Source organism: Schistocerca piceifrons, chromosome 10, assembly GCF_021461385.2.
Source record: "Schistocerca piceifrons isolate TAMUIC-IGC-003096 chromosome 10, iqSchPice1.1, whole genome shotgun sequence".
NCBI classification, from domain to species: domain Eukaryota; kingdom Metazoa; phylum Arthropoda; class Insecta; order Orthoptera; family Acrididae; genus Schistocerca; species Schistocerca piceifrons.
Window position 1 is genome coordinate 117962723 of NC_060147.1, and position 18627 is coordinate 117981349.

Sequence of the window (18627 nt, forward strand, 5' to 3'; positions counted from 1 at the left end):
TCATCCGCGATAGCAAGAAGGCAAGCTGGAAATTCTTTATTAGCTCATTTAACACCTTCACTCCCTCCTCGGAAGTTTGGAGTCGGCTTCGACGGTTCTCAGGCGCGCCTAGTTTCTCCCCGGTCTCTGGGCTCACTGTCGCGCATGATACCTTAGTGGACCCCGGCGCAATTTCTAACTCATTGGGTCAGCACTTTGCTGAGATTTCGAGCTCTTCAAATTACCCGCCAGCGTTTCTCCTGAAGAAACGTGCAGCGGAAGTGCGACATCTTGCTTTCTCCTCTCAAAATCACGAAAGCTACAATACTGTTTTCTCCATGCGGGAACTCCAACATGCCCTCTCTTCTTCTCGCTCCTCCGCCCCAGGACCGGATGGTATCCATGTCCAAATGTTGCTGCATTTATCAACCCCTAGCCTGCGTTACCTCCTTCGCCTTTACAATCGAATTTGGACTGACAGTACCTTTCCCAGGCGCTGGCGGGAAGCTATTGTCGTTCCCGTTCCGAAACCTGGAAAGGACAAACATCTCCCCTCTAGCTATCGCCCCATTTCTCTCACGAGTAGTGTCTGTAAGGTTTTGGAGCGTATGGTGAATTACCGTTTAGCTTGGTGGCTGGAATCCCGCAGTCTCTTAACACCAGCCCAATGCGGATTCCGAAAGCATCGTTCTGCCGTTGACCATCTTGTTGCTCTCTCCACTTCTATCATGAACAATTTTCTCCGGAAACGCCAAACGGTAGCAATATTTTTTGATCTGGAGAGAGCATACGATACCTGTTGGAGGACAGGCATCCTCCGCACACTGTTCTCTTGGGGCTTTCGAGGTCGGCTGCCCCTTTTTCTTCGCGAATTTATGGCAGAGCGCACATTTAGGGTGCGGGTGAACACTACTCTCTCCCGTACTTTCTCCCAAGAAAACGGGGTACCCCAGGGCTCCGTGCTGAGTGTTGTACTGTTTGCCATCGCCATTAATCCAATTATGGATTGTCTCCTTCCTGATGTCTCGGGCTCCCTCTTTGTGGACGATTTTGCGATCTACTACAGCTCTCAACGGACCAGCCTGCTTGAAAGACGTCTTCAAGGATGTCTCGATCGCCTCCACTCGTGGAGCATCGAAACCGGCTTCCGTTTCTCACCCAGTAAGACCGTTTGTGTTAATTTTTGGCGACGTAAGGAGTTTCTTCCGCCCTCCTTACATCTGGGTCCTGTCAACCTTCCGTTTTCCGACGTCGCTAAATTCTTGGGTCTTATGTTTGACAGAAAACTGTGCTGGTCCTCCCACGTTTCCTATCTTTCGGCTCGCTGTCTGCGTTCCCTTAACACCCTCCGTGTCCTGAATGGTACCTCCTGGGGAGCGGACAGAGTGGTCCTTCTCCGCCTCTATCGTGCCTTAGTGCGCTCGAAATTGGATTATGGAAGCATAGTCTACTCCTCTGCTCGGCTGTCTATTCTTCGGCGTCTCGACTCTATCCACCACCGTGGATTACGTTTAGTGTCTGGAGCTTTTTACACCAGCCCTGTGGAAAGCCTTTATGCTGAGACTGCTGAACCTCCGCTGTCCAATCGGCGGGCAGTCCTTCTGAGTCGTTATGCTAGCCATCTGTCTTCCATGCCTGCTAATCCAGCCCATGACCTTTTTTTCGACACCTCCTTTGATGTCGGGTATGCAGGCCGCTCCTCCTCCCTACTACCCCCGGGAGTCCGCTTCCGTCAACTGCTCCATTCTCTCTCCTTCTGCTTTCCTAAAACCTTCTTGACAACTTGGGGTACAGCACCGCCTTGGATCCGTCCCCGGATCGACTTGCTCAGAGACCTATGTCAATTTCCGAAGGATGGTACCCCTACACTTGTCTACCGTCGGGCATTTGCTGCTCTATGTGCACAAATGACGGAAGCCACATTTATTTACACCGACGGCTCGAAAACATCGTTAGGTGTAGGGAGTGCCTATATTGTTGGCAACACCCCAAATCACTTTCGGCTTCCCGACCAGTGTTCGGTTTATACTGCGGAGCTTTACGCTGTTCTCCAGGCTGTCCACTACATCCGCCGCCATCAGCGGATACAGTACGTAATCTGCTCAGATTCTCTCAGCTCTCTCCTAAGTCTCCAAGCTCTTTACCCTGTGCACCCTCTGGTCCACCGGATTCAGGACTGTCTGCGCTTGCTCCACCTGGTGGGCGTCTCGGTGGCGTTCCTCTGGCTCCCGGGACACGTTGGTATCTGTGGAAATGAGGCGGTCGATATTGCAGCCAAGGCTGCAGTCTCTCTTCTTCGGCCAGCTATTCAATCGATTCCCTTCGCCGATCTACGGAGCGTTTTATGTCGTCGTGTTGTTCATTTATGGCACGCGCATCGGTCGACACTTCCCCATAATAAATTGAGGGACGTGAAAGCTCTTCCTTGTGCTTGGACCTCTTCCTCCCGAACGCGTCGTCGGGAGGAGGTAATTTTAACTCGACTCCGGATAGGGCTTCTTAGCCATCGACATCTTTTAAGCGGCGATCCTTCCCCACTCTGTCCCGACTGCTCTCATGTGTGGACGGTAAGACACCTTTTAATTGAATGCCCCTATTTTAATCCGTTACGCTCCCGTCTACAGCTATCGCCTGATCTATCGTTGATTTTAGCAGATGACACGCGCTCAGCTGACCGCGTTCTACAGTTTATTAGTGACAGTGAAATGACGTCAGTCATTTGATTTTTTTTTTTTTGGGGACAACCAACCCCTTTCTATAGTGGATTTTTAAGCATTCCTTCTGCCTTTAGTTTCTCAAATTTTATGACTTTGTTCCCCTTGCTGCTGATTTTAAATTTCGTTTTTTTCCTGTTTCCTACATCACGGGCTGGGCGCTAATGACCATAGAAGTTTTGCGCCCTAAAACCACAAAAAAAAAAAAAAAACAAAAACAAAAAAAGGCAAGAGAAGGTCTGGCATGATATTAGGAGTCGGCCGGAGTGGCCGAGTGGTTAAAGGCGCTACAGTCTAGAACCGCACGACCGCTACAGTTGCAGGTTCGAATCCTGCCTCGGGCATGGATGTGTGTGATGTCCTTAGATTAGTTAGGTTTAAGTAGTTCTAAGTTCTAGGGGACTTATGACCACAGCAGTTGAGCCATTTTGATATTAGGAGGTAGTCCATGACTTTTGTCACCTCATTGTATTACCTCTTTCATACACACATCCACAGATTGGTAATCTCACCAGACAAACTATTAGTCACCACCATTGGTTTTCCACTGTTGCCCAAACTTATAAGCACTCTCCACCTTGTGGTTGTTCATGTGCGAGTTTCTCTTTGGGCTCGATGACTCTTCTTGCACTTATATAATCCTTCACTTGGTTCAGTCATCTTTTCCTTGGTCTTCCTACTGGTCTACTGCTGATCATGTCTGTATGTATGTAGTTGTTTTGATACCCGTCCCGTATGTCCGTTGAACATGGTCAAACTGTCTGAAACAAGTCCTTGTAATTTTGTTTTTTCTCAGTGATGTGTACACTTCAGCTGAGTCCCATATTTTTTCAGCTCCACAGCCCATATTATCTTAATCCTTCCCTCAAAGTGAATTACCACTCTGTCTGGGATTTAAAAGATTTTCGGAAAGATCTTGACTCAGGTTCAACAAAATGTGCACTGACTGCTATTGAAAAACAATATGTCAATTCAAACTACTGGTTCCTCCTCATACTGGAGAATATGTATGTCAATGCCACAGCTTCCCTCAGTCTTCATCAAGATTGTGAAAAATTCAAAATTGGAAAATAAGTAAGACAGGGAAATTCTATGTCACCAGAAATGTTCTCAGCAATCATGAAATAATTTTTAAGATATTTAAACTGATATAATGAAGGAATATGTGTTGTGGAACATATCCAGACCATCCTCATTTTGCTGATGACATTGTACTGCTTGCCTCTAGTTCAGAAATTATTTCAATAGCAATGGAAGAACTGAACAAAGCACATTTGAAAGCATGCTTCAAAATGAGTTACAGTAAGACTAAAATACAGAAGTGTTTGTAAAGTTTGTACCTTTGGATAGGGGAAAAAATTAGCAATCCCAAATTTTACACTTTTATTAGTCCATCTCTACGTGCAATACGTGCATGTTGACACATTTTCTCATATTGTATGCTATGGTTCTAGAAGTTCTTAGTTTAGTCCTGGAAAAAGTTTTCCACCACTGCAGTCACCTCATAATCACCGATTAAATGACATCTACACCGTGGTTCCTTCAGTTTTAAAAAGAGTGCCAGATTCAGTGAATATTGCGGGTATGGTAAGGTTTCATAACCAGTGAATGAACAGGAAGCTACAGTTTCCTGCAAGTGGCAATGTGAAACAGGCTGTCAGTGAAAACCAGCTGCTAACTTGGTCAACAAAGACAGAGGATAAAACTTCAGCAAATTGTCAAGTCCAACACTGATCATGCTAAAATGTATCTGACAGCCTATTTAAGTTGCCTTTGGACAAGGCACACTGTTATCAAGGCATCAGTATTACAGGCTGTTACTTGATGGATGCACACTCAAGATTTAAACATTGGTCTGTATCCTGTCTGAAGCTGGCGTTCCATAAAAATATTGTGAAGTCCCAGCAGCATGAAACAGTGTAAAACCCAAGAATCATGGCAAGATGTACTACATTGGGAAAGCCATTGACAGCACATTTCTATTATTTTTCTGAACTATAACCATCTACAGCTCTCTTTAGTACTATGGAAGCTACTCCCTGGTGTCTTAACACATATTGTATCATCCTGTGTCTCTTTTTTCGTGTCAGTTTTTTCTAAATGTTCCTTTCTTTGTCGAATCTGTGGAGAACCTCCTCATTCCTTACCTTATTAGTCCACCTAGTTTTCAACGTTCTTCTGTAGATCCGCATCTCAAACCCTTTGATTCTCTTCTTTTACATTTTTCCCACAGTCCATGATTCACTGACATACATTACTGTGTTCCAAATGTACATTCTCAGAAATTCCTTCCTCAAATTAAGACCTATATTTGACACTAGGCTACATCTTTTGTCCAGGAATGCCCTTTTGCTTGTGCTTGTTATGTCCTCCTTGTTTCATCCATCATATGTTATTTTGCTTCTAATGTAGTCGAATTCCTTAACTACTTCAACTCTGTCTCACTAATTTTGATGCAAAGTTTATAGATAATCTTATTTCTCTACTCCTCATTACTTTTCTCATTCTCCAGTTTACTCTTAAGTCTATATTCTGTGCTCATTAAACTATCCATTCCATTCAGCATGTCCTGTAATTCTACTTCCCGGTCACTGAGGACAGCAATGTCTTCAGCGATGTTATCATTTATATCCTTTCAACATGAATTTTAATCCCACTCTTGAACCTTACTTTTATTTCCATCATTGCTTCTTCAATGTGTAGATGGAAGAACAGGGGTAAAAGGCTTCATCCTTGTCTTAATTGTTGTAAACTGAGCACTTCGTTAGTGGTTTTCCATTCATGTTGTTCCCTTTTGGTTATTGCACATATTGTATACTACCCATCTTTCCCTATAACTCAGAATTTTGAGCATCTTGCACGATTGTACATTGTTGAATGCCTTTTTCAGGTTGATAAATACTTTGAACAAGTTGTAGTTTTTCTTAATTTCAGCTTTCTTTATCAGTTGCAGTGTCAGAACTGTCTCTCTAGTGCCTTTACATTTCCGAAACACAAACTGATTGTCATCTAACAGAGCCTCAGTTTTCTTTTCCATTCTTGTCAGTGGCTTGGATGCATGAGCTGTTAAGCTGATTGTGTGACAGTTGTAAATCATATTTTTTTGAAAGTCCGACTGCGCGCCCCCAATCTCGTAGGTTCTACACACCATCTTCAATAGTTGCTGGTTGCTGCTTCCCCGAGTGGTTTTAGAAATTCTGAAGGAATGTTGTCTACCCCTTCTGACTTATTTAATCACAAGTCATCCAAATGTGTATCCCTTATGTCTTCCATATTAACTCCCATTCTTCTTCTAATGCACCATCAGACAAGTCCTCACCTTCATAGAGGCCTTCACTGTATGTTTTCCATCCCTCCACTCTCTCCTCCATACTTAACAGTGGAATTACCATTGCACTCTTAATGTCACCACCCTTGCATGTAATTTCACCGAAGATTGGTTTGTCTTTTCTGTACACTGAATCAGTTCTTCCAATGTCCATTCCATTTTTGATTTCTCCTCTTTCCCCTGCAGCCATTTCATGTTTCCTGCACTTCCTATTTCTTTCATTCCTAGATGTCTTATACTGCTGTATTCCCGTCTTTCCCTGAACATACTTGCATTTATGCAGCGAACTGGAAAACAGTATGCTGCTTGGTATTTTATATTAGTACAAGAGTCACTCCAAAAGAAATGCATGTGTGAAAGTTTTACAGTGTGTAGATACATCCTTCTCGCTTGTTTTCGAACTTAGTTCAACCTGTTCCCGTGAGTGGCACCGTTACAGTATGTCTTCAAGATGGCTGCTACACTTGATGTTCCCGTCAGAAGCATTGTGCTGTCATAGAATTCCTGTGATGTGAAAACGAAAGAGTGGGAAACATCCATAAGAGGTTGAAAAAGGTCTATGGAGATGCTGCTGTCAATCACAGTACAGTTAGTCGGTGGGCGAGCAGGTTACGTGATGAAAGCAGGCACGGCAATATTGAGGATTGTCCTCGCAGTGGCAGGCCTCATACTGCACATACTCCAGACAATGTGCAGAGAGTTAACGAATTGGTGACTGCTGACAGACGCATCACAGTGAACGAATTGTCACGCTATGTTGGGATAGGGGAAGGAAGAGTTTGCAGAATACTGAAAGTGTTGGTGTTAAAAAAGGTTTGTGCTAGGTGGGTTCCCAGGATGTTGACAGTGGCTCACAAAGAAACAAGAATAATGGTATGCAGCAAACTTTTGGAACAGTATGAGAATGGCGGAGATGAATTTCTTGGAAGAATTGTGACAGGTGATGAAACTTGGATGCATCATTTCTCACCAGAGACGAAGAGGCAATCAATGGAGTGGCATCATGTATATTCACCCAAGAAAAAAAATCAAAACCACACCTTCTGCTGGAAAAGTTATGGCTATGGTGTTTTTCGATTCTGAAGGACTCTTGCTTGTGGACATCGTGCCAAGTGGAACCACCATAAATTCCGATGCATATGTGACGACACTGAAGAAATTTCAAGCTCGACTGAGTTGTGTTTGACCACATTGGAAAAAGCAGGCTGTTTTGCTGTTGCACGGCAATGCACGACCACATGTCAGTCAAAAAACCATGGAAGCGATCACAAAACTGGGATGGCCCACACTGAAACACCCGGCTTACAGCCCTGACCTGGCTGCATGTGACTATCATCTCTTTGGGAAACTGAAAGACGCTCTTCGTGAACAAGGTTTGAAGATGATGACTCCCTTGTGCACGATGCCAAACAGTGGCTCCAACAGATTGGTCCAGAATTTTACTGTGCAGGTATACAGGCGCTGGTTCCAAGATGGCGTAAGGCAGTTGAGAGGGATGGAAATTATGTGGAGAAATGAAAATATTGTTCCTAAAGGATGTATCTACACACTGTAAAACTTTCAAACATGTAGAGTAAAAGATGGATTTAAAAAAAAAAAATTGTGCATTTCTTTTGGAGTGACCCTCGTATATAGCCTTATTTTGGCTTTATTGCCTTCATCAGTAGATGTCGTAACATAGATGAACATATGTCAGCTTTGAGTAACCCATTATTGCTGTCTGTAGTTGTTGGTTGTAATATGATTTTCAGCAACATTTTAAAGTTGTTCAATAATTTGCTGTTGAATTATATTGTAACACATTTATTACTATCTGATAGTTGTTGAAATTCAATTTTGACAGCTAGTTGCTGAAAATAATATTACAACCAATAACTACAGACAGCAATAATGGTTAACTCAAAGTTGTCATATTCCATCTACAGCATTAGGACATGTACTGATGAAGACAATAAAGCTGAAATACCAAAATAAAATATCAGGCACCATATTGTTTTCTGATTCTCTGCATAATGTCCTACTTGACATAATATACGCTGCAGGTCCCACAATAAAGAAAGTTTTTGTATTTCCTTTTTTTGTAGATAACTTGAAGTATTTCTTCTGTTCTGCACAGTTTATTTGCAGTTGCCTTCCTTGCAACTTGTTTGTCTGTCCAATGTCTGTGACTGTCCATTTTAGAGACAGCCATTCCTCCTCATGGAACTGCCTCTTGTGGTATTCATTATCACAATATCTACAGCCTTCAAGAATTTCTGACACAACTCATAATTCCCCAGTGGTTCAGTTTTCCGTTCCACACTTATTCTTCCTGGTGATTCTGTTCAACTTCAGTCGTCATTACTAAATAGTGATGCAACTCTATATCTGCTCCTTGGTACGCCATGCAATCTTGCATTTGATTTCAAAATCTCTGTCTTATCAGGACATAAACCATCTGGAATTTTCCCATGTCTCCAGGCCTTTGACTAATGTACTTATTTGTTTTGCAATGTTTGAAAAGTGTATACACCTTTACTAGCTAAAATTTATAAGCAGAACTCAGTCTGTGCTCTTCTGCTGCTATTCCTATTACCAAGCCCATATTCTCCTGTGACTCTGTCTTCTATTCCTTCCCCTATTACCACATTTTAGTCTCCCGTGATTATTGGAGTATCATCTTTCTATACATATTGAGTTACCTGTTCAGAATTATCTCTTCACCTGCTGCTTGTGACATCGGCATGTATACCTGAACTGTTTTTGGCCTTGGTTTGCTGTAAATTCTGACAAGAAGATATCTACTGCTGAACTCTTCATTGTAACTCACCCTCTGCCCTTCCTTTGTATTGACAACAAACACTACTCCCATTGTACTGTTTCCCTATCTTTCTTATAACTTTTTCAAATCTGTGAACTATATTTTTAATTGTAGTTACCATTATGTTCTGCTTATGTGCTCAGCTTGTTTAGCTGTTCTAAAGTTAGCAGGACCACTTTTCTTGTGATGTCAGGCTGCCATTTTGGAATGAGGGTGTATTTTGATTTTTCTAGACCATGGTGATACAACAACTTACGAGTGGACGTACGGAGAGCCTCCAGTCCAGGTAGAGGAGCCTGTTCTCGATTTTGGGCTGGAGGATGATACTGGCAAGTCTGGTGCAGGAGACACTGAAGTAAGTCAGTCATATGTCTGTCTGTTGTTGTACTAACAATAGAAACAATCTGCCAGGATTATTGCTAAGTAGTTTCAAAAAGAATGAAACTTTTGAAATAGTGCACCATCCACCAGAGGGAGCACACTGCAGCTACTGAACACATGTAACAGCGTGTTTAGAGAACAAACTGCCGTTTGCCGCATTTCACTCTGACTGTAGAAAACGAGCTACTGCCGCTGAATTGAGTTCGTGATAAGCTGCTCATCAGATTAGTGCCAAAGTGCCAGTGAGTGAGCTTGAAGAATGTGTGTGCATGTGTGTGCACATGTGCGCATGTGCAAACCTGGCAATACTTTCAGAGAGACATTGCAATTGTGTACTGTAATGACAGTACAGTCTTTGCAGTGAGTGGACAAGAAAAGCACACGAGTCAGGAAAAGATCAAGGTGATATTGGTTATGTTTTTTTACCATGAAGGCATTGTCTGTTAGGAATTTGCACCACGTGGTCAGATGGTAACCAAGGAATCCTACCAGGGAATCCAGCATGCATGATGGATGCTGCATACAGGAAGAGGCCTGAATTGTGGGAAAACCAGACTTGGCTGTCATATCATTACAATGTGCTGACTCGCTCATTACTCCTGATCCACAGTTATCATAATTTCCATTGTGCCCCATTCACTGTGTTCTTCAGTTCTAGCCCCATCACATGTTTTTCTGTTCCCCAAACTTAAAATTTCCCAAACTTAAAACCACATTAAGAGGCCATCATTTCTAAACTGTGGAAGAGATTCAGAACATTGTGACGAGAACTGTGGGCCATCCCGGAAAATGTGTTCCAGGAGGTAAGTGGAAGAAATGGTGGGAGCATTGTATATGATTTCCTTACAATTTGTGTGAGTGTCTGTATTACACTTTTGTATTATCCTGCCAACCTGTTATGATCTTTGCAGCATGTCACTAAGTTCATTTGATGTCTGTTGTAATGTGTATTTGATAAGGACTCCACCATAAACGGTTTTGATGATTGTTACACCATTGCTTCCAACCAGTTCCCCTGTTACCAAAATTAAGAAAGATGGATAATATATAGTATGTACAAAAACTAAGAGAAGCAATGCAAACGGAAAACCAAAAAAGAAGTGCTTCAATTGAGAAGGGTACCAGGCAGGGATGCAGCCTTTCTTCCATGCCCTTCAACCTGTACATCTAGGAAACAATTACAGAAATAAAAGAAAGGTTCAGGGATTCGAGTAAAATTCAGGATGAAGGGATATCAGTGAGAAGATATGCTGATGGCTTTGCTATCCTCAGTGAAATTGAGGAAGATGTACATGTTTATTTAAATGAATAGCATAATTTGCACAGAATATAGATTGAAAGTAAACCAACCAAAGAAAAAGTAATGAGCAGGAGAAATGCGATTAGTGATAATCTTAACATCAGAATTGGAGACCATTTAGTAAACGAAGTGAAGGAATCAAATTGCCTTGGAAGTAAAATAATGCATGGCAGACAACACAAGAAGCAGACTAGTACAGGCAAAGAGGACATTCCTTGCTAAGAGAAGCTACTAATTTCAAATATAGGCTGTAATTCGAGGAAGAAATATCTTGGGAATGTACCATCTGATGCACAGCAATGTACAGAAGAGAATAATGAACTGTGTGAAAACCAGAATAGAAGAGTATTGGAGCATTTGAGATATGATTTTACAGAAGGATGTTGAAAATTAAGTAGACTGGATAGGAAAGAACTCGCAATTCTGGCCAGGTTGGATTGCAGGAAGACATCAAAGCAACCCGTAGGTGTGCTGCTAGATTTGTTACCAGAATGTTTGCTCAACATGCAAGGTTACAGAAATGCTCTGTGAGTGAGCTTAGATTGGGATCCTTGGAGGACGGAAGATGACAAAATTTAGATAACCAGCACTGGCTACAGATTTCACAATGATTCTAATGCCTGTAACATCATCTCACTTAAGGACCGCAAGGATAAAATAACTCAGATTATGGCTCATACAGAAGGATACAATAAATCATTTTCCCTTTGCTTCATTTGCAACTGCAACAAAAAAAAGAAATGACTCCAGTGGTACGAAGTGGCCTTTGCCATGCACTGCATAGTGACTCTAGGGGTATGTATGTATGTATGTATGTAGATGTACAATATGGAAAACTGACACAGAGACTTAAATGGCAAAATCAACCTAAAAAATAATCCATCCACCCTCCTTATAAAACAGTGTGGGTGTACACTGAATCTGAATCTTTCCATCCAAACTCCACAGTCTATGATTCTAATTCTGAGATGTTGATTCAACGTCAGTCAGCCAGTGACTGCCATGTTACAAAATATGATACTTTAATCCTTTTCATGTAAATGAAAAAGGAGGTAAACATCGCCTGCTCCCTTTCCCCAAAATTCCTAATCTAACTCTGTTAATTTCTTTCACCAAGATGATTTTAAAATGAAAAAAATCCAATCTATCATCAACAGCTGTACCAAAGAAGAAATTACACGAATTCACCATGAACACAGAAAACACTCAATATTTTACTACAAAAGTGGCTATCATCATAATGAAGACATCTGGATGAAATGGTTTTTAAAACAATTTTCAGAACTGCATTGTTTTATTGTAGACATAGTTAAGACACCACAGGGTACGGGTAATGTCTTTGACTAGTAATCAATATGTCCTGCATTCCGGGTTCAATCCCAGCCACTGCTGGGCTGATTTCTCCATGTGTGCATATGTCTGTGTCACTTAGTCCAACACGATGGTAATGTTGTGGGTACAGTCCATGCTCTGTAAGAAAGTGTACCATACCTTGTGTTGGACCCACATATTTCATGCTCATTCGTTCTCGGATGTTCGATAAGAATGCATGTGCTCTGTGTCCTTTGGTCTGCCAGGTGTCATTTCACTATTCATTAAGTTGTTTCTTTTCAACTTTTTTGGCTTGTAATTTCCTATACTTTGTCCTGTCATCTCTTTTTCATCCAGTATACTGCAGCTCTGAAATATACCATAATGTCTATTGGGTATATACCCAGGATGACACACAATGCCTCTATAGATGCTGTCCCAAACGCTACAGCCATTCTCAAAATGATGCTTCTCTGTCAGTAGGGAGGGGACTATCAGTAGGGAGGGAACCATGACAAAAAGATCGAATTCCTAATGAAAATGTAAGATTCTATGAGTTGGAGTGTTGAATATCAGAAAGCTGAATGTGGTAGGGAAGCTAGAAAATCTGAAAAGGGAAATGAAAAGGAGTTGTCTAGATACAGTGAGGGTCAGGAAGTGGAGTGGAAAGATGGTAATGACTTCAGGTCAGATGAATATACAGGGTGATTCAAAAAGAATACCACAACTTTAAAAATGTGTATTTAATGAAAGAAACATAAAATAACCTTCTGTTATACATCATTACAAAGAGTATTTGAAAAGGTTTTTTTTTTTCACTCAAGAACAAGTTCAGAGATGTTCAATATGGCCCCCTCCAGACACTCGAGCAATATCAACCCGATACTCCAACTTGTTCCACACTCTCTGTAGCATATCAAGCGTAACAGTTTGGATAGCTGCTGTTATTTCTCGTTTCAAATCATCAATGGTGGCTGGGAGAGGTGGCCGAAACACCATATCCTTAACATACCCCCATAAGAAAAAATCGCAGGGGCTAAGATCAGGGCTTCTTGGAGGCCAGTGATGAAGTGCTCTGTCACGGGCTGCCTGGCGGCCGATCCATCGCCTCGGGTAGTTGACGTTCAGGTTTCATAACTAACCTTTTTCGTAGGACTCTCCATACAGTTGATTGTGGAATTTGCAGCTCTCTGCTAGCTCTGCGAGTCGATTTTCCTGGGCTGCGAACAAATGCTTGCTGGATGCGTGCTACATTTTCATCACTCGTTCTCGGCCGTCCAGAACTTTTCCCTTTGCACAAACACCCATTCTCTGTAAACTGTTTATACCAACGTTTAATACACCACCTATCAGCAGGTTTAACACCATACTTCGTTCGAAATGCACACTGAACAACTGTCGTCGATTCACTTCTGCCGTACTCAATAACACAAAAAGGTTTCTGTTGAGCGGTCGCCATCTTAGCATCAACTGACGCTGACGCCTAGTCAACAGCGCCTCAAGCGAACAAATGTACAACTAAATGAAACTTTATAGCTCCCTTAATTCGCCGACAGATAGTGCTTAGCTCTGCCTTTTGTCGTTGCAGAGTTTTAAATTCCTAAAGTTGTGGTATTCTTTTTGAATCACCCTGTACTGTATTTACACAAATTTAATGCGCCATCGAATGCTGCTCTTACCACTGACACAAGCTGCACGATCCACAGAATATTCACTGTGATAAAACTGTTCATTTCCACAAAGTAACTAATATTTAATAACTGAATGTGTGTTTCACTGTGAGACAGCGGACTGAGTAATTAAATGGGTAGTGGTCTGTGTGATTAGCTACACTCAGCATTGAGTAAAATATGTTCTGTGTTTGAAAGACAAATGACAAGAACACAGTGTGCTCTTACAGTGGGTTTCTGACCGGTTTGATGCAGCCTGCCACAAATCTCTCTCCTGTGCCAATGTCTTCATCTCAAAGTAGCACTTCCTCAATTATTTACTGGATATATTCCAATCTCTATCTTCCCTTACAATTTTTACCTTCTACAGTTCCATGTAGTACCATGCAAGTTATTCCCTATGCCATGTCCTATCATCCTGTCCCTTCTTCTCATTAGTGTTTTCCACATGTTTCTTTCCTAACTCATTCTCTGAAGATCACACAAGAGTTCTGTATATGGTCTCCTCTGCAGACGTGCTAGATTCGTAGTAATGGTCAGCTATTCACTTTTCCTATGACTGACATTATTTGCTTATCCTGTGTCATGCCATTTTGCATTGCTGCACCTAGATATTCTGCCTGTGCATGACGATTTCTTCTAAGAAGCCACACGCAAAAATGCGATTTTTGAGTGGGGTGGGGAGTGTCATATCCCAGGGTCTGTTGGTCACAGAGATAAGGCGTCAAGTGCTTTGCACAGCCATTGGCCTCACACCATTTCCATACCTATAGGAAGAATGGGCATACTGTAGCTATCCTACGGTGCAGGGCCTAAATTTAAATATCACACACTTCCTCCAGGCAAACTGAGCAAGTTGGTCAGTTCTTTTGCATTGGGTGTGGTCTATGGTGGGCCTTAGGTGGGTTATAAAAGCACCATTTGTTAATGCCGGCTCCTGAGAAAACCCAAAAATTGGCTTTTAGCCATTTTTTGCATGTGGCTTTGTGGAACATATTGGTAGCATGTGCGGCATTCCAAGGTCCTTAAATAGGATTGAAACTCATTGTATTTTTTTCGGCATACAAACTTTTTCATGTTCCTTATGTTTAGAGAACCTTTCTCATGTCATTGTTTTATCCACCTGGGTATTGTGTCTCTGTCTGGTACAGAGAATTGATGGTTCCTTTCAAGGTGCTTTGTGCTCTGGATAGCTGCAATGCTGTGCACATGACAGAAATCCTCCGCTACCTGAATGTGTACCTGCGTTGGCAGAGTTCCACACAGAACTGAATGGCGTACTATGACCGAGAGAGGTGGTGCAGTGGTTTGCACACTGGACTCGCATTCAGGAAGACTAGGATTGAAACCAACATCCGGCCGTCCAGGTTTAGGTTTACAACGATTTCCCGAAATTGTTCCAGGCAAATGCCAGTATAGTTCCTTGAATGCACATAGCCAATTTCCTTTCCTATCCACACTGGACTCGCATTCGGGAGGACGACGGTTCAATCCCGCGTCTGGCCATTCTGATTTAGGTTTTCCATGATTTCCCCAAATCGCTCCAGGCAAATGCTGGGATGGTTCCTTTGAAAGGGCAAGGCCGACCTCCTTCCCTAATCCGATGAGACCGTTGACCTCGTAATTTGGTCTCTTCCCTCAAAACAACCCAACCCTTTCCCACCTTTGTCACAATCCAAGCTTGTGCTCCGTCTCTAATGACCTCTATGTTGATGGGCCGTTAAACCCAATATTCCGTCCTTTTGGCATACTATATGGATCTGGTTGGACGTGCAGATGGTATGAACACATCTGTATCTTAGCAGGGTGGTCAGTTGACAATGTACTATTTTCCATGTGCCACCTCATAGGTATGGGTTTGACTCCTCTTTCAGAAGATGAAACAAACAAAATTTTTGAACATGTGATGTGTGAACAGGAATGAAATTGTGACAGATCCTTCGAATAATGGTTTCAGTCTAAATTAGAGCACTCCAAGCATGTTGCAGAAATGGGTGGTCTGTACTCAGCTGCAGTGTGTGATATATGGGGCAAATAAATTTGACATAGCTTAGTGGAAGATGCCGAAGATGACACTCCCACCTGCACAGCTCATGTGGTGGTGTGGATCTCACTCACTTGTGGACAGACTGTGAAGTTGTGGTGTGAAAAGGCTCGGTGCACTTACCTTACTGACAGCTATGTCTTGCAGCATGTTGTGACATAGGTAATCACCACCTTTGTTAAGTCCTGTGGGAGCGACCGTGCAGCTGTTGGGTCATATTCGGTGAGTGCTCGCTCGTGTTGATGTGACTGTGGCTGAGCTGCATAGATACTGAATAATGGTTCAAATGGCTCTGAGCACTATGGGACTCAACTGCTGAGGTCATTAGTCCCCTAGAACTTAGAACTAGTTAAACCTAACTAACCTAAGGACATCACAAACACCCATGCCCGAGGCAGGATTCGAACCTGCGACCGTAGCGGTCTTGCGGTTCCAGACTGCAGCGCCTTTAACCGCACGGCCACTTCGGCCGGCTACTGAATAATGGAGTATGACTGCCACTCACTTGGCTTTGCCACACATTGCCCTCGTCTACATGACCATCCTGAAGTACAGTAGTGTATCATTGTCACAGAATGCCACACAGTCAAGATTTTCTACTTTCATCAGATATTTTACTGAGAAACTCTTCAGCGAACAATAATTTTTGTATATTAATTGCATCTGCTGTTAAATGTTTTTTTCATACATACACTCAGGTACCTCAAGATCATCCTGTAGACTGAAACCGGTCATGAAGGAAGTTGTTAATTCACCGCAGAATTCGATTTTTTGGTAGAATAGTGGGGAAATGCAATCAGTCTCAAAGTGACCCACCCTTGAATACTGCTCAATTAAATAAGACTTTTAACAAATAGAACTAACGGGGGACATTGAATATATACAGAGAATGACAACACTAGTGGTAGCAGGTTTGTTTGCCTCGTGGGAGAGTATCACAGAGATGCTGAAGGAACTGAACTGGCAGGCTCTTGAAGATACATGGAAACTATCCTAAGAAAGCCTACTTACAAAGTTTCAAGAACTAGCTTTAAACAATGACTCTGGGGATATACTAAAATTCCTTACATATCACGTCCATAGGTATCGTGAGGACAATATTAGATTAATTACAATCCGCATATGGGCATGTCAAAAATCTTTCTTCCGATGCTCCATATGTGAAAAACTGTAGTAACTGGTACAATGGGACGCACCCTCTGCCATGTGCTTCACAGTTGTTTGTCAAGTATAGATGTAGATGTCATTCCTGCAATATATCACAGCTGTGGAGCATAGATTAAAAAACTTGTGTACCACACACTGACAAAGATCGCTGGGCAATATGGAACTCAGACTTGAACTTTATGCTACAATTTATACGAAAAATAGATTTTACATTTGCTTTCTATTGTCACCTGAGAGTGACATATTAATGAAGCTGCGTTATTGTGAACAGTTATATAGGAATATTTCCCATAATAACATTTCCTAACACAGGAGGTTTACTGCTAATCAGCAAAATGATTCGTTCTCGGAGTTTTTCCAGTCCTGTTCCACTTATCAGCTGGTTATTTCTTGGCAAGCTTTTTAAAAATAGACTTTCTGGGTTATGTGCATGATAATGATATGATTCTATTAGAAAAATGCTTTTCTCATTGGATATCAGTATTGAATTTATACCTTTGTATACTAGTGTGTCCACATTTTTTTTATGTCCTCATCAAGCAGATCGTAATTGTGACTTTTTTGTGTTTTCAGATTGATTTTGGAACTGATGGTGGTATTGATTTTGGAGACCTGGAAAATGGTAATGCTGATGCAATTGACTTTGGTGAAGCAGCTGTAGATGAAACTGGAGGAATTGACTGGGGAAACATTGACACAGCTGAAACAGTTGACAATTCTGAGGTGAGAGAAGAGATTGACCACAATTTTTCTTTTTTTGTAGGGTTCTGTGCCTCAATTTGTAAAAACGGAACCCTTGTAGAATTGTTTTGTTGTCCGTCCGTCTGTCTGTCAATCTGTCTGTCTGCTCGTTGGTCTGTCCGACTGTTGACAACCGTTTCTCTCAGGAACAGGTAGATATATCAAGCTTAGTTTATGTCACATATTAAAGTCTACGGTCCCTTGGTGGTGTAAAAAACTTAAGCTTCTAAGTCCATGCAATGAAAAGATCCAGCCCTTTATGTCATATATGTGGAAACTGAAAAACTTGCTCGTCTAAACCTCTACACCTAGAATCGTGAAATTCGGCGAGAAGCAATATTTCACAATGCGTGTAAAGGAAGATATATGAAAATTGTTAATTTGTAATTATGTCACTTGCAAAAAATATTTTTTGTCAGTTTTTATCCGTCTGTCTGGTAGTCTGTTCATAGGTTAAGACCCTCTTCCTCTGTAACAGGTGCGTGTATGTTAAGACCCCTCTTTCTATGTAACAGGTGTGTGTATGTTAAGACCCCTCTTTCTATGTAACAGGTGTGTGTATGTTAAGACCCCTCTTTCTATGTAACAGGCTGGCGTATCAAGTTCAGGTTCATGTCACATACTAAAGTCTATGGTCCCTCAGCAGCATTAAAAATTTAAGCTTCTAAGTCAATACAGTTAAGACTCAGGCATTTGTGTGACATTTTTCGAAACTCACAAACTCACTCATCGAAACCTATGGGGTACTTACCATTGACCTTTAATCATGAAATTCGGCAAGAAGCAAGGTTTCACGGTGCAATCAAAGTAAAAACTCTGAAACTTGTTGAATTGTAATTATATCACATAAAAACTATCTGTTTGCCGTTTGAACAGACATTGCATTCGTCATCTGTCAAATGCGTAAAAGATGAACATTACTGCATGCATGCATAGAATGTAAATTGTTGTCATGTTTTATTAAGCAAATAGAAAATGTTTTATTAAATCTTCTTTCTCTACATATATAAACATGGGTAGATATTTTGAGAGTAGTCTTGGAATTACCGGGACCAATATCTTGCCAGAACCGATATTGATAGCAGGCAAAAATCATTGTGATTCTCAATTCCCAGGATGGATGAACTATCTATATACATAATTAAGTTTGCGCGGAGCCCTCAGTGCGGGAGTTCTCTTCGCACTTGCCCAA

The 18627-nt window shown here is 41.7% G+C and overlaps 1 protein-coding gene across 1 annotated transcript in view; it reads left to right on the top strand.

Moving 5' to 3' along the window:
- Positions 1–18627, top strand: part of LOC124718879 (CDK5 regulatory subunit-associated protein 3) — a 65289-nt gene that overhangs the window by 21761 nt on the left and 24901 nt on the right. Inside the window, exons 5-6 of the mRNA XM_047244516.1 lie at positions 9055–9176; positions 17268–17417. Of these exons, the coding sequence (XP_047100472.1) occupies positions 9055–9176; positions 17268–17417 (272 nt within the window). The remainder of the gene's footprint in view (positions 1–9054; positions 9177–17267; positions 17418–18627) is intronic.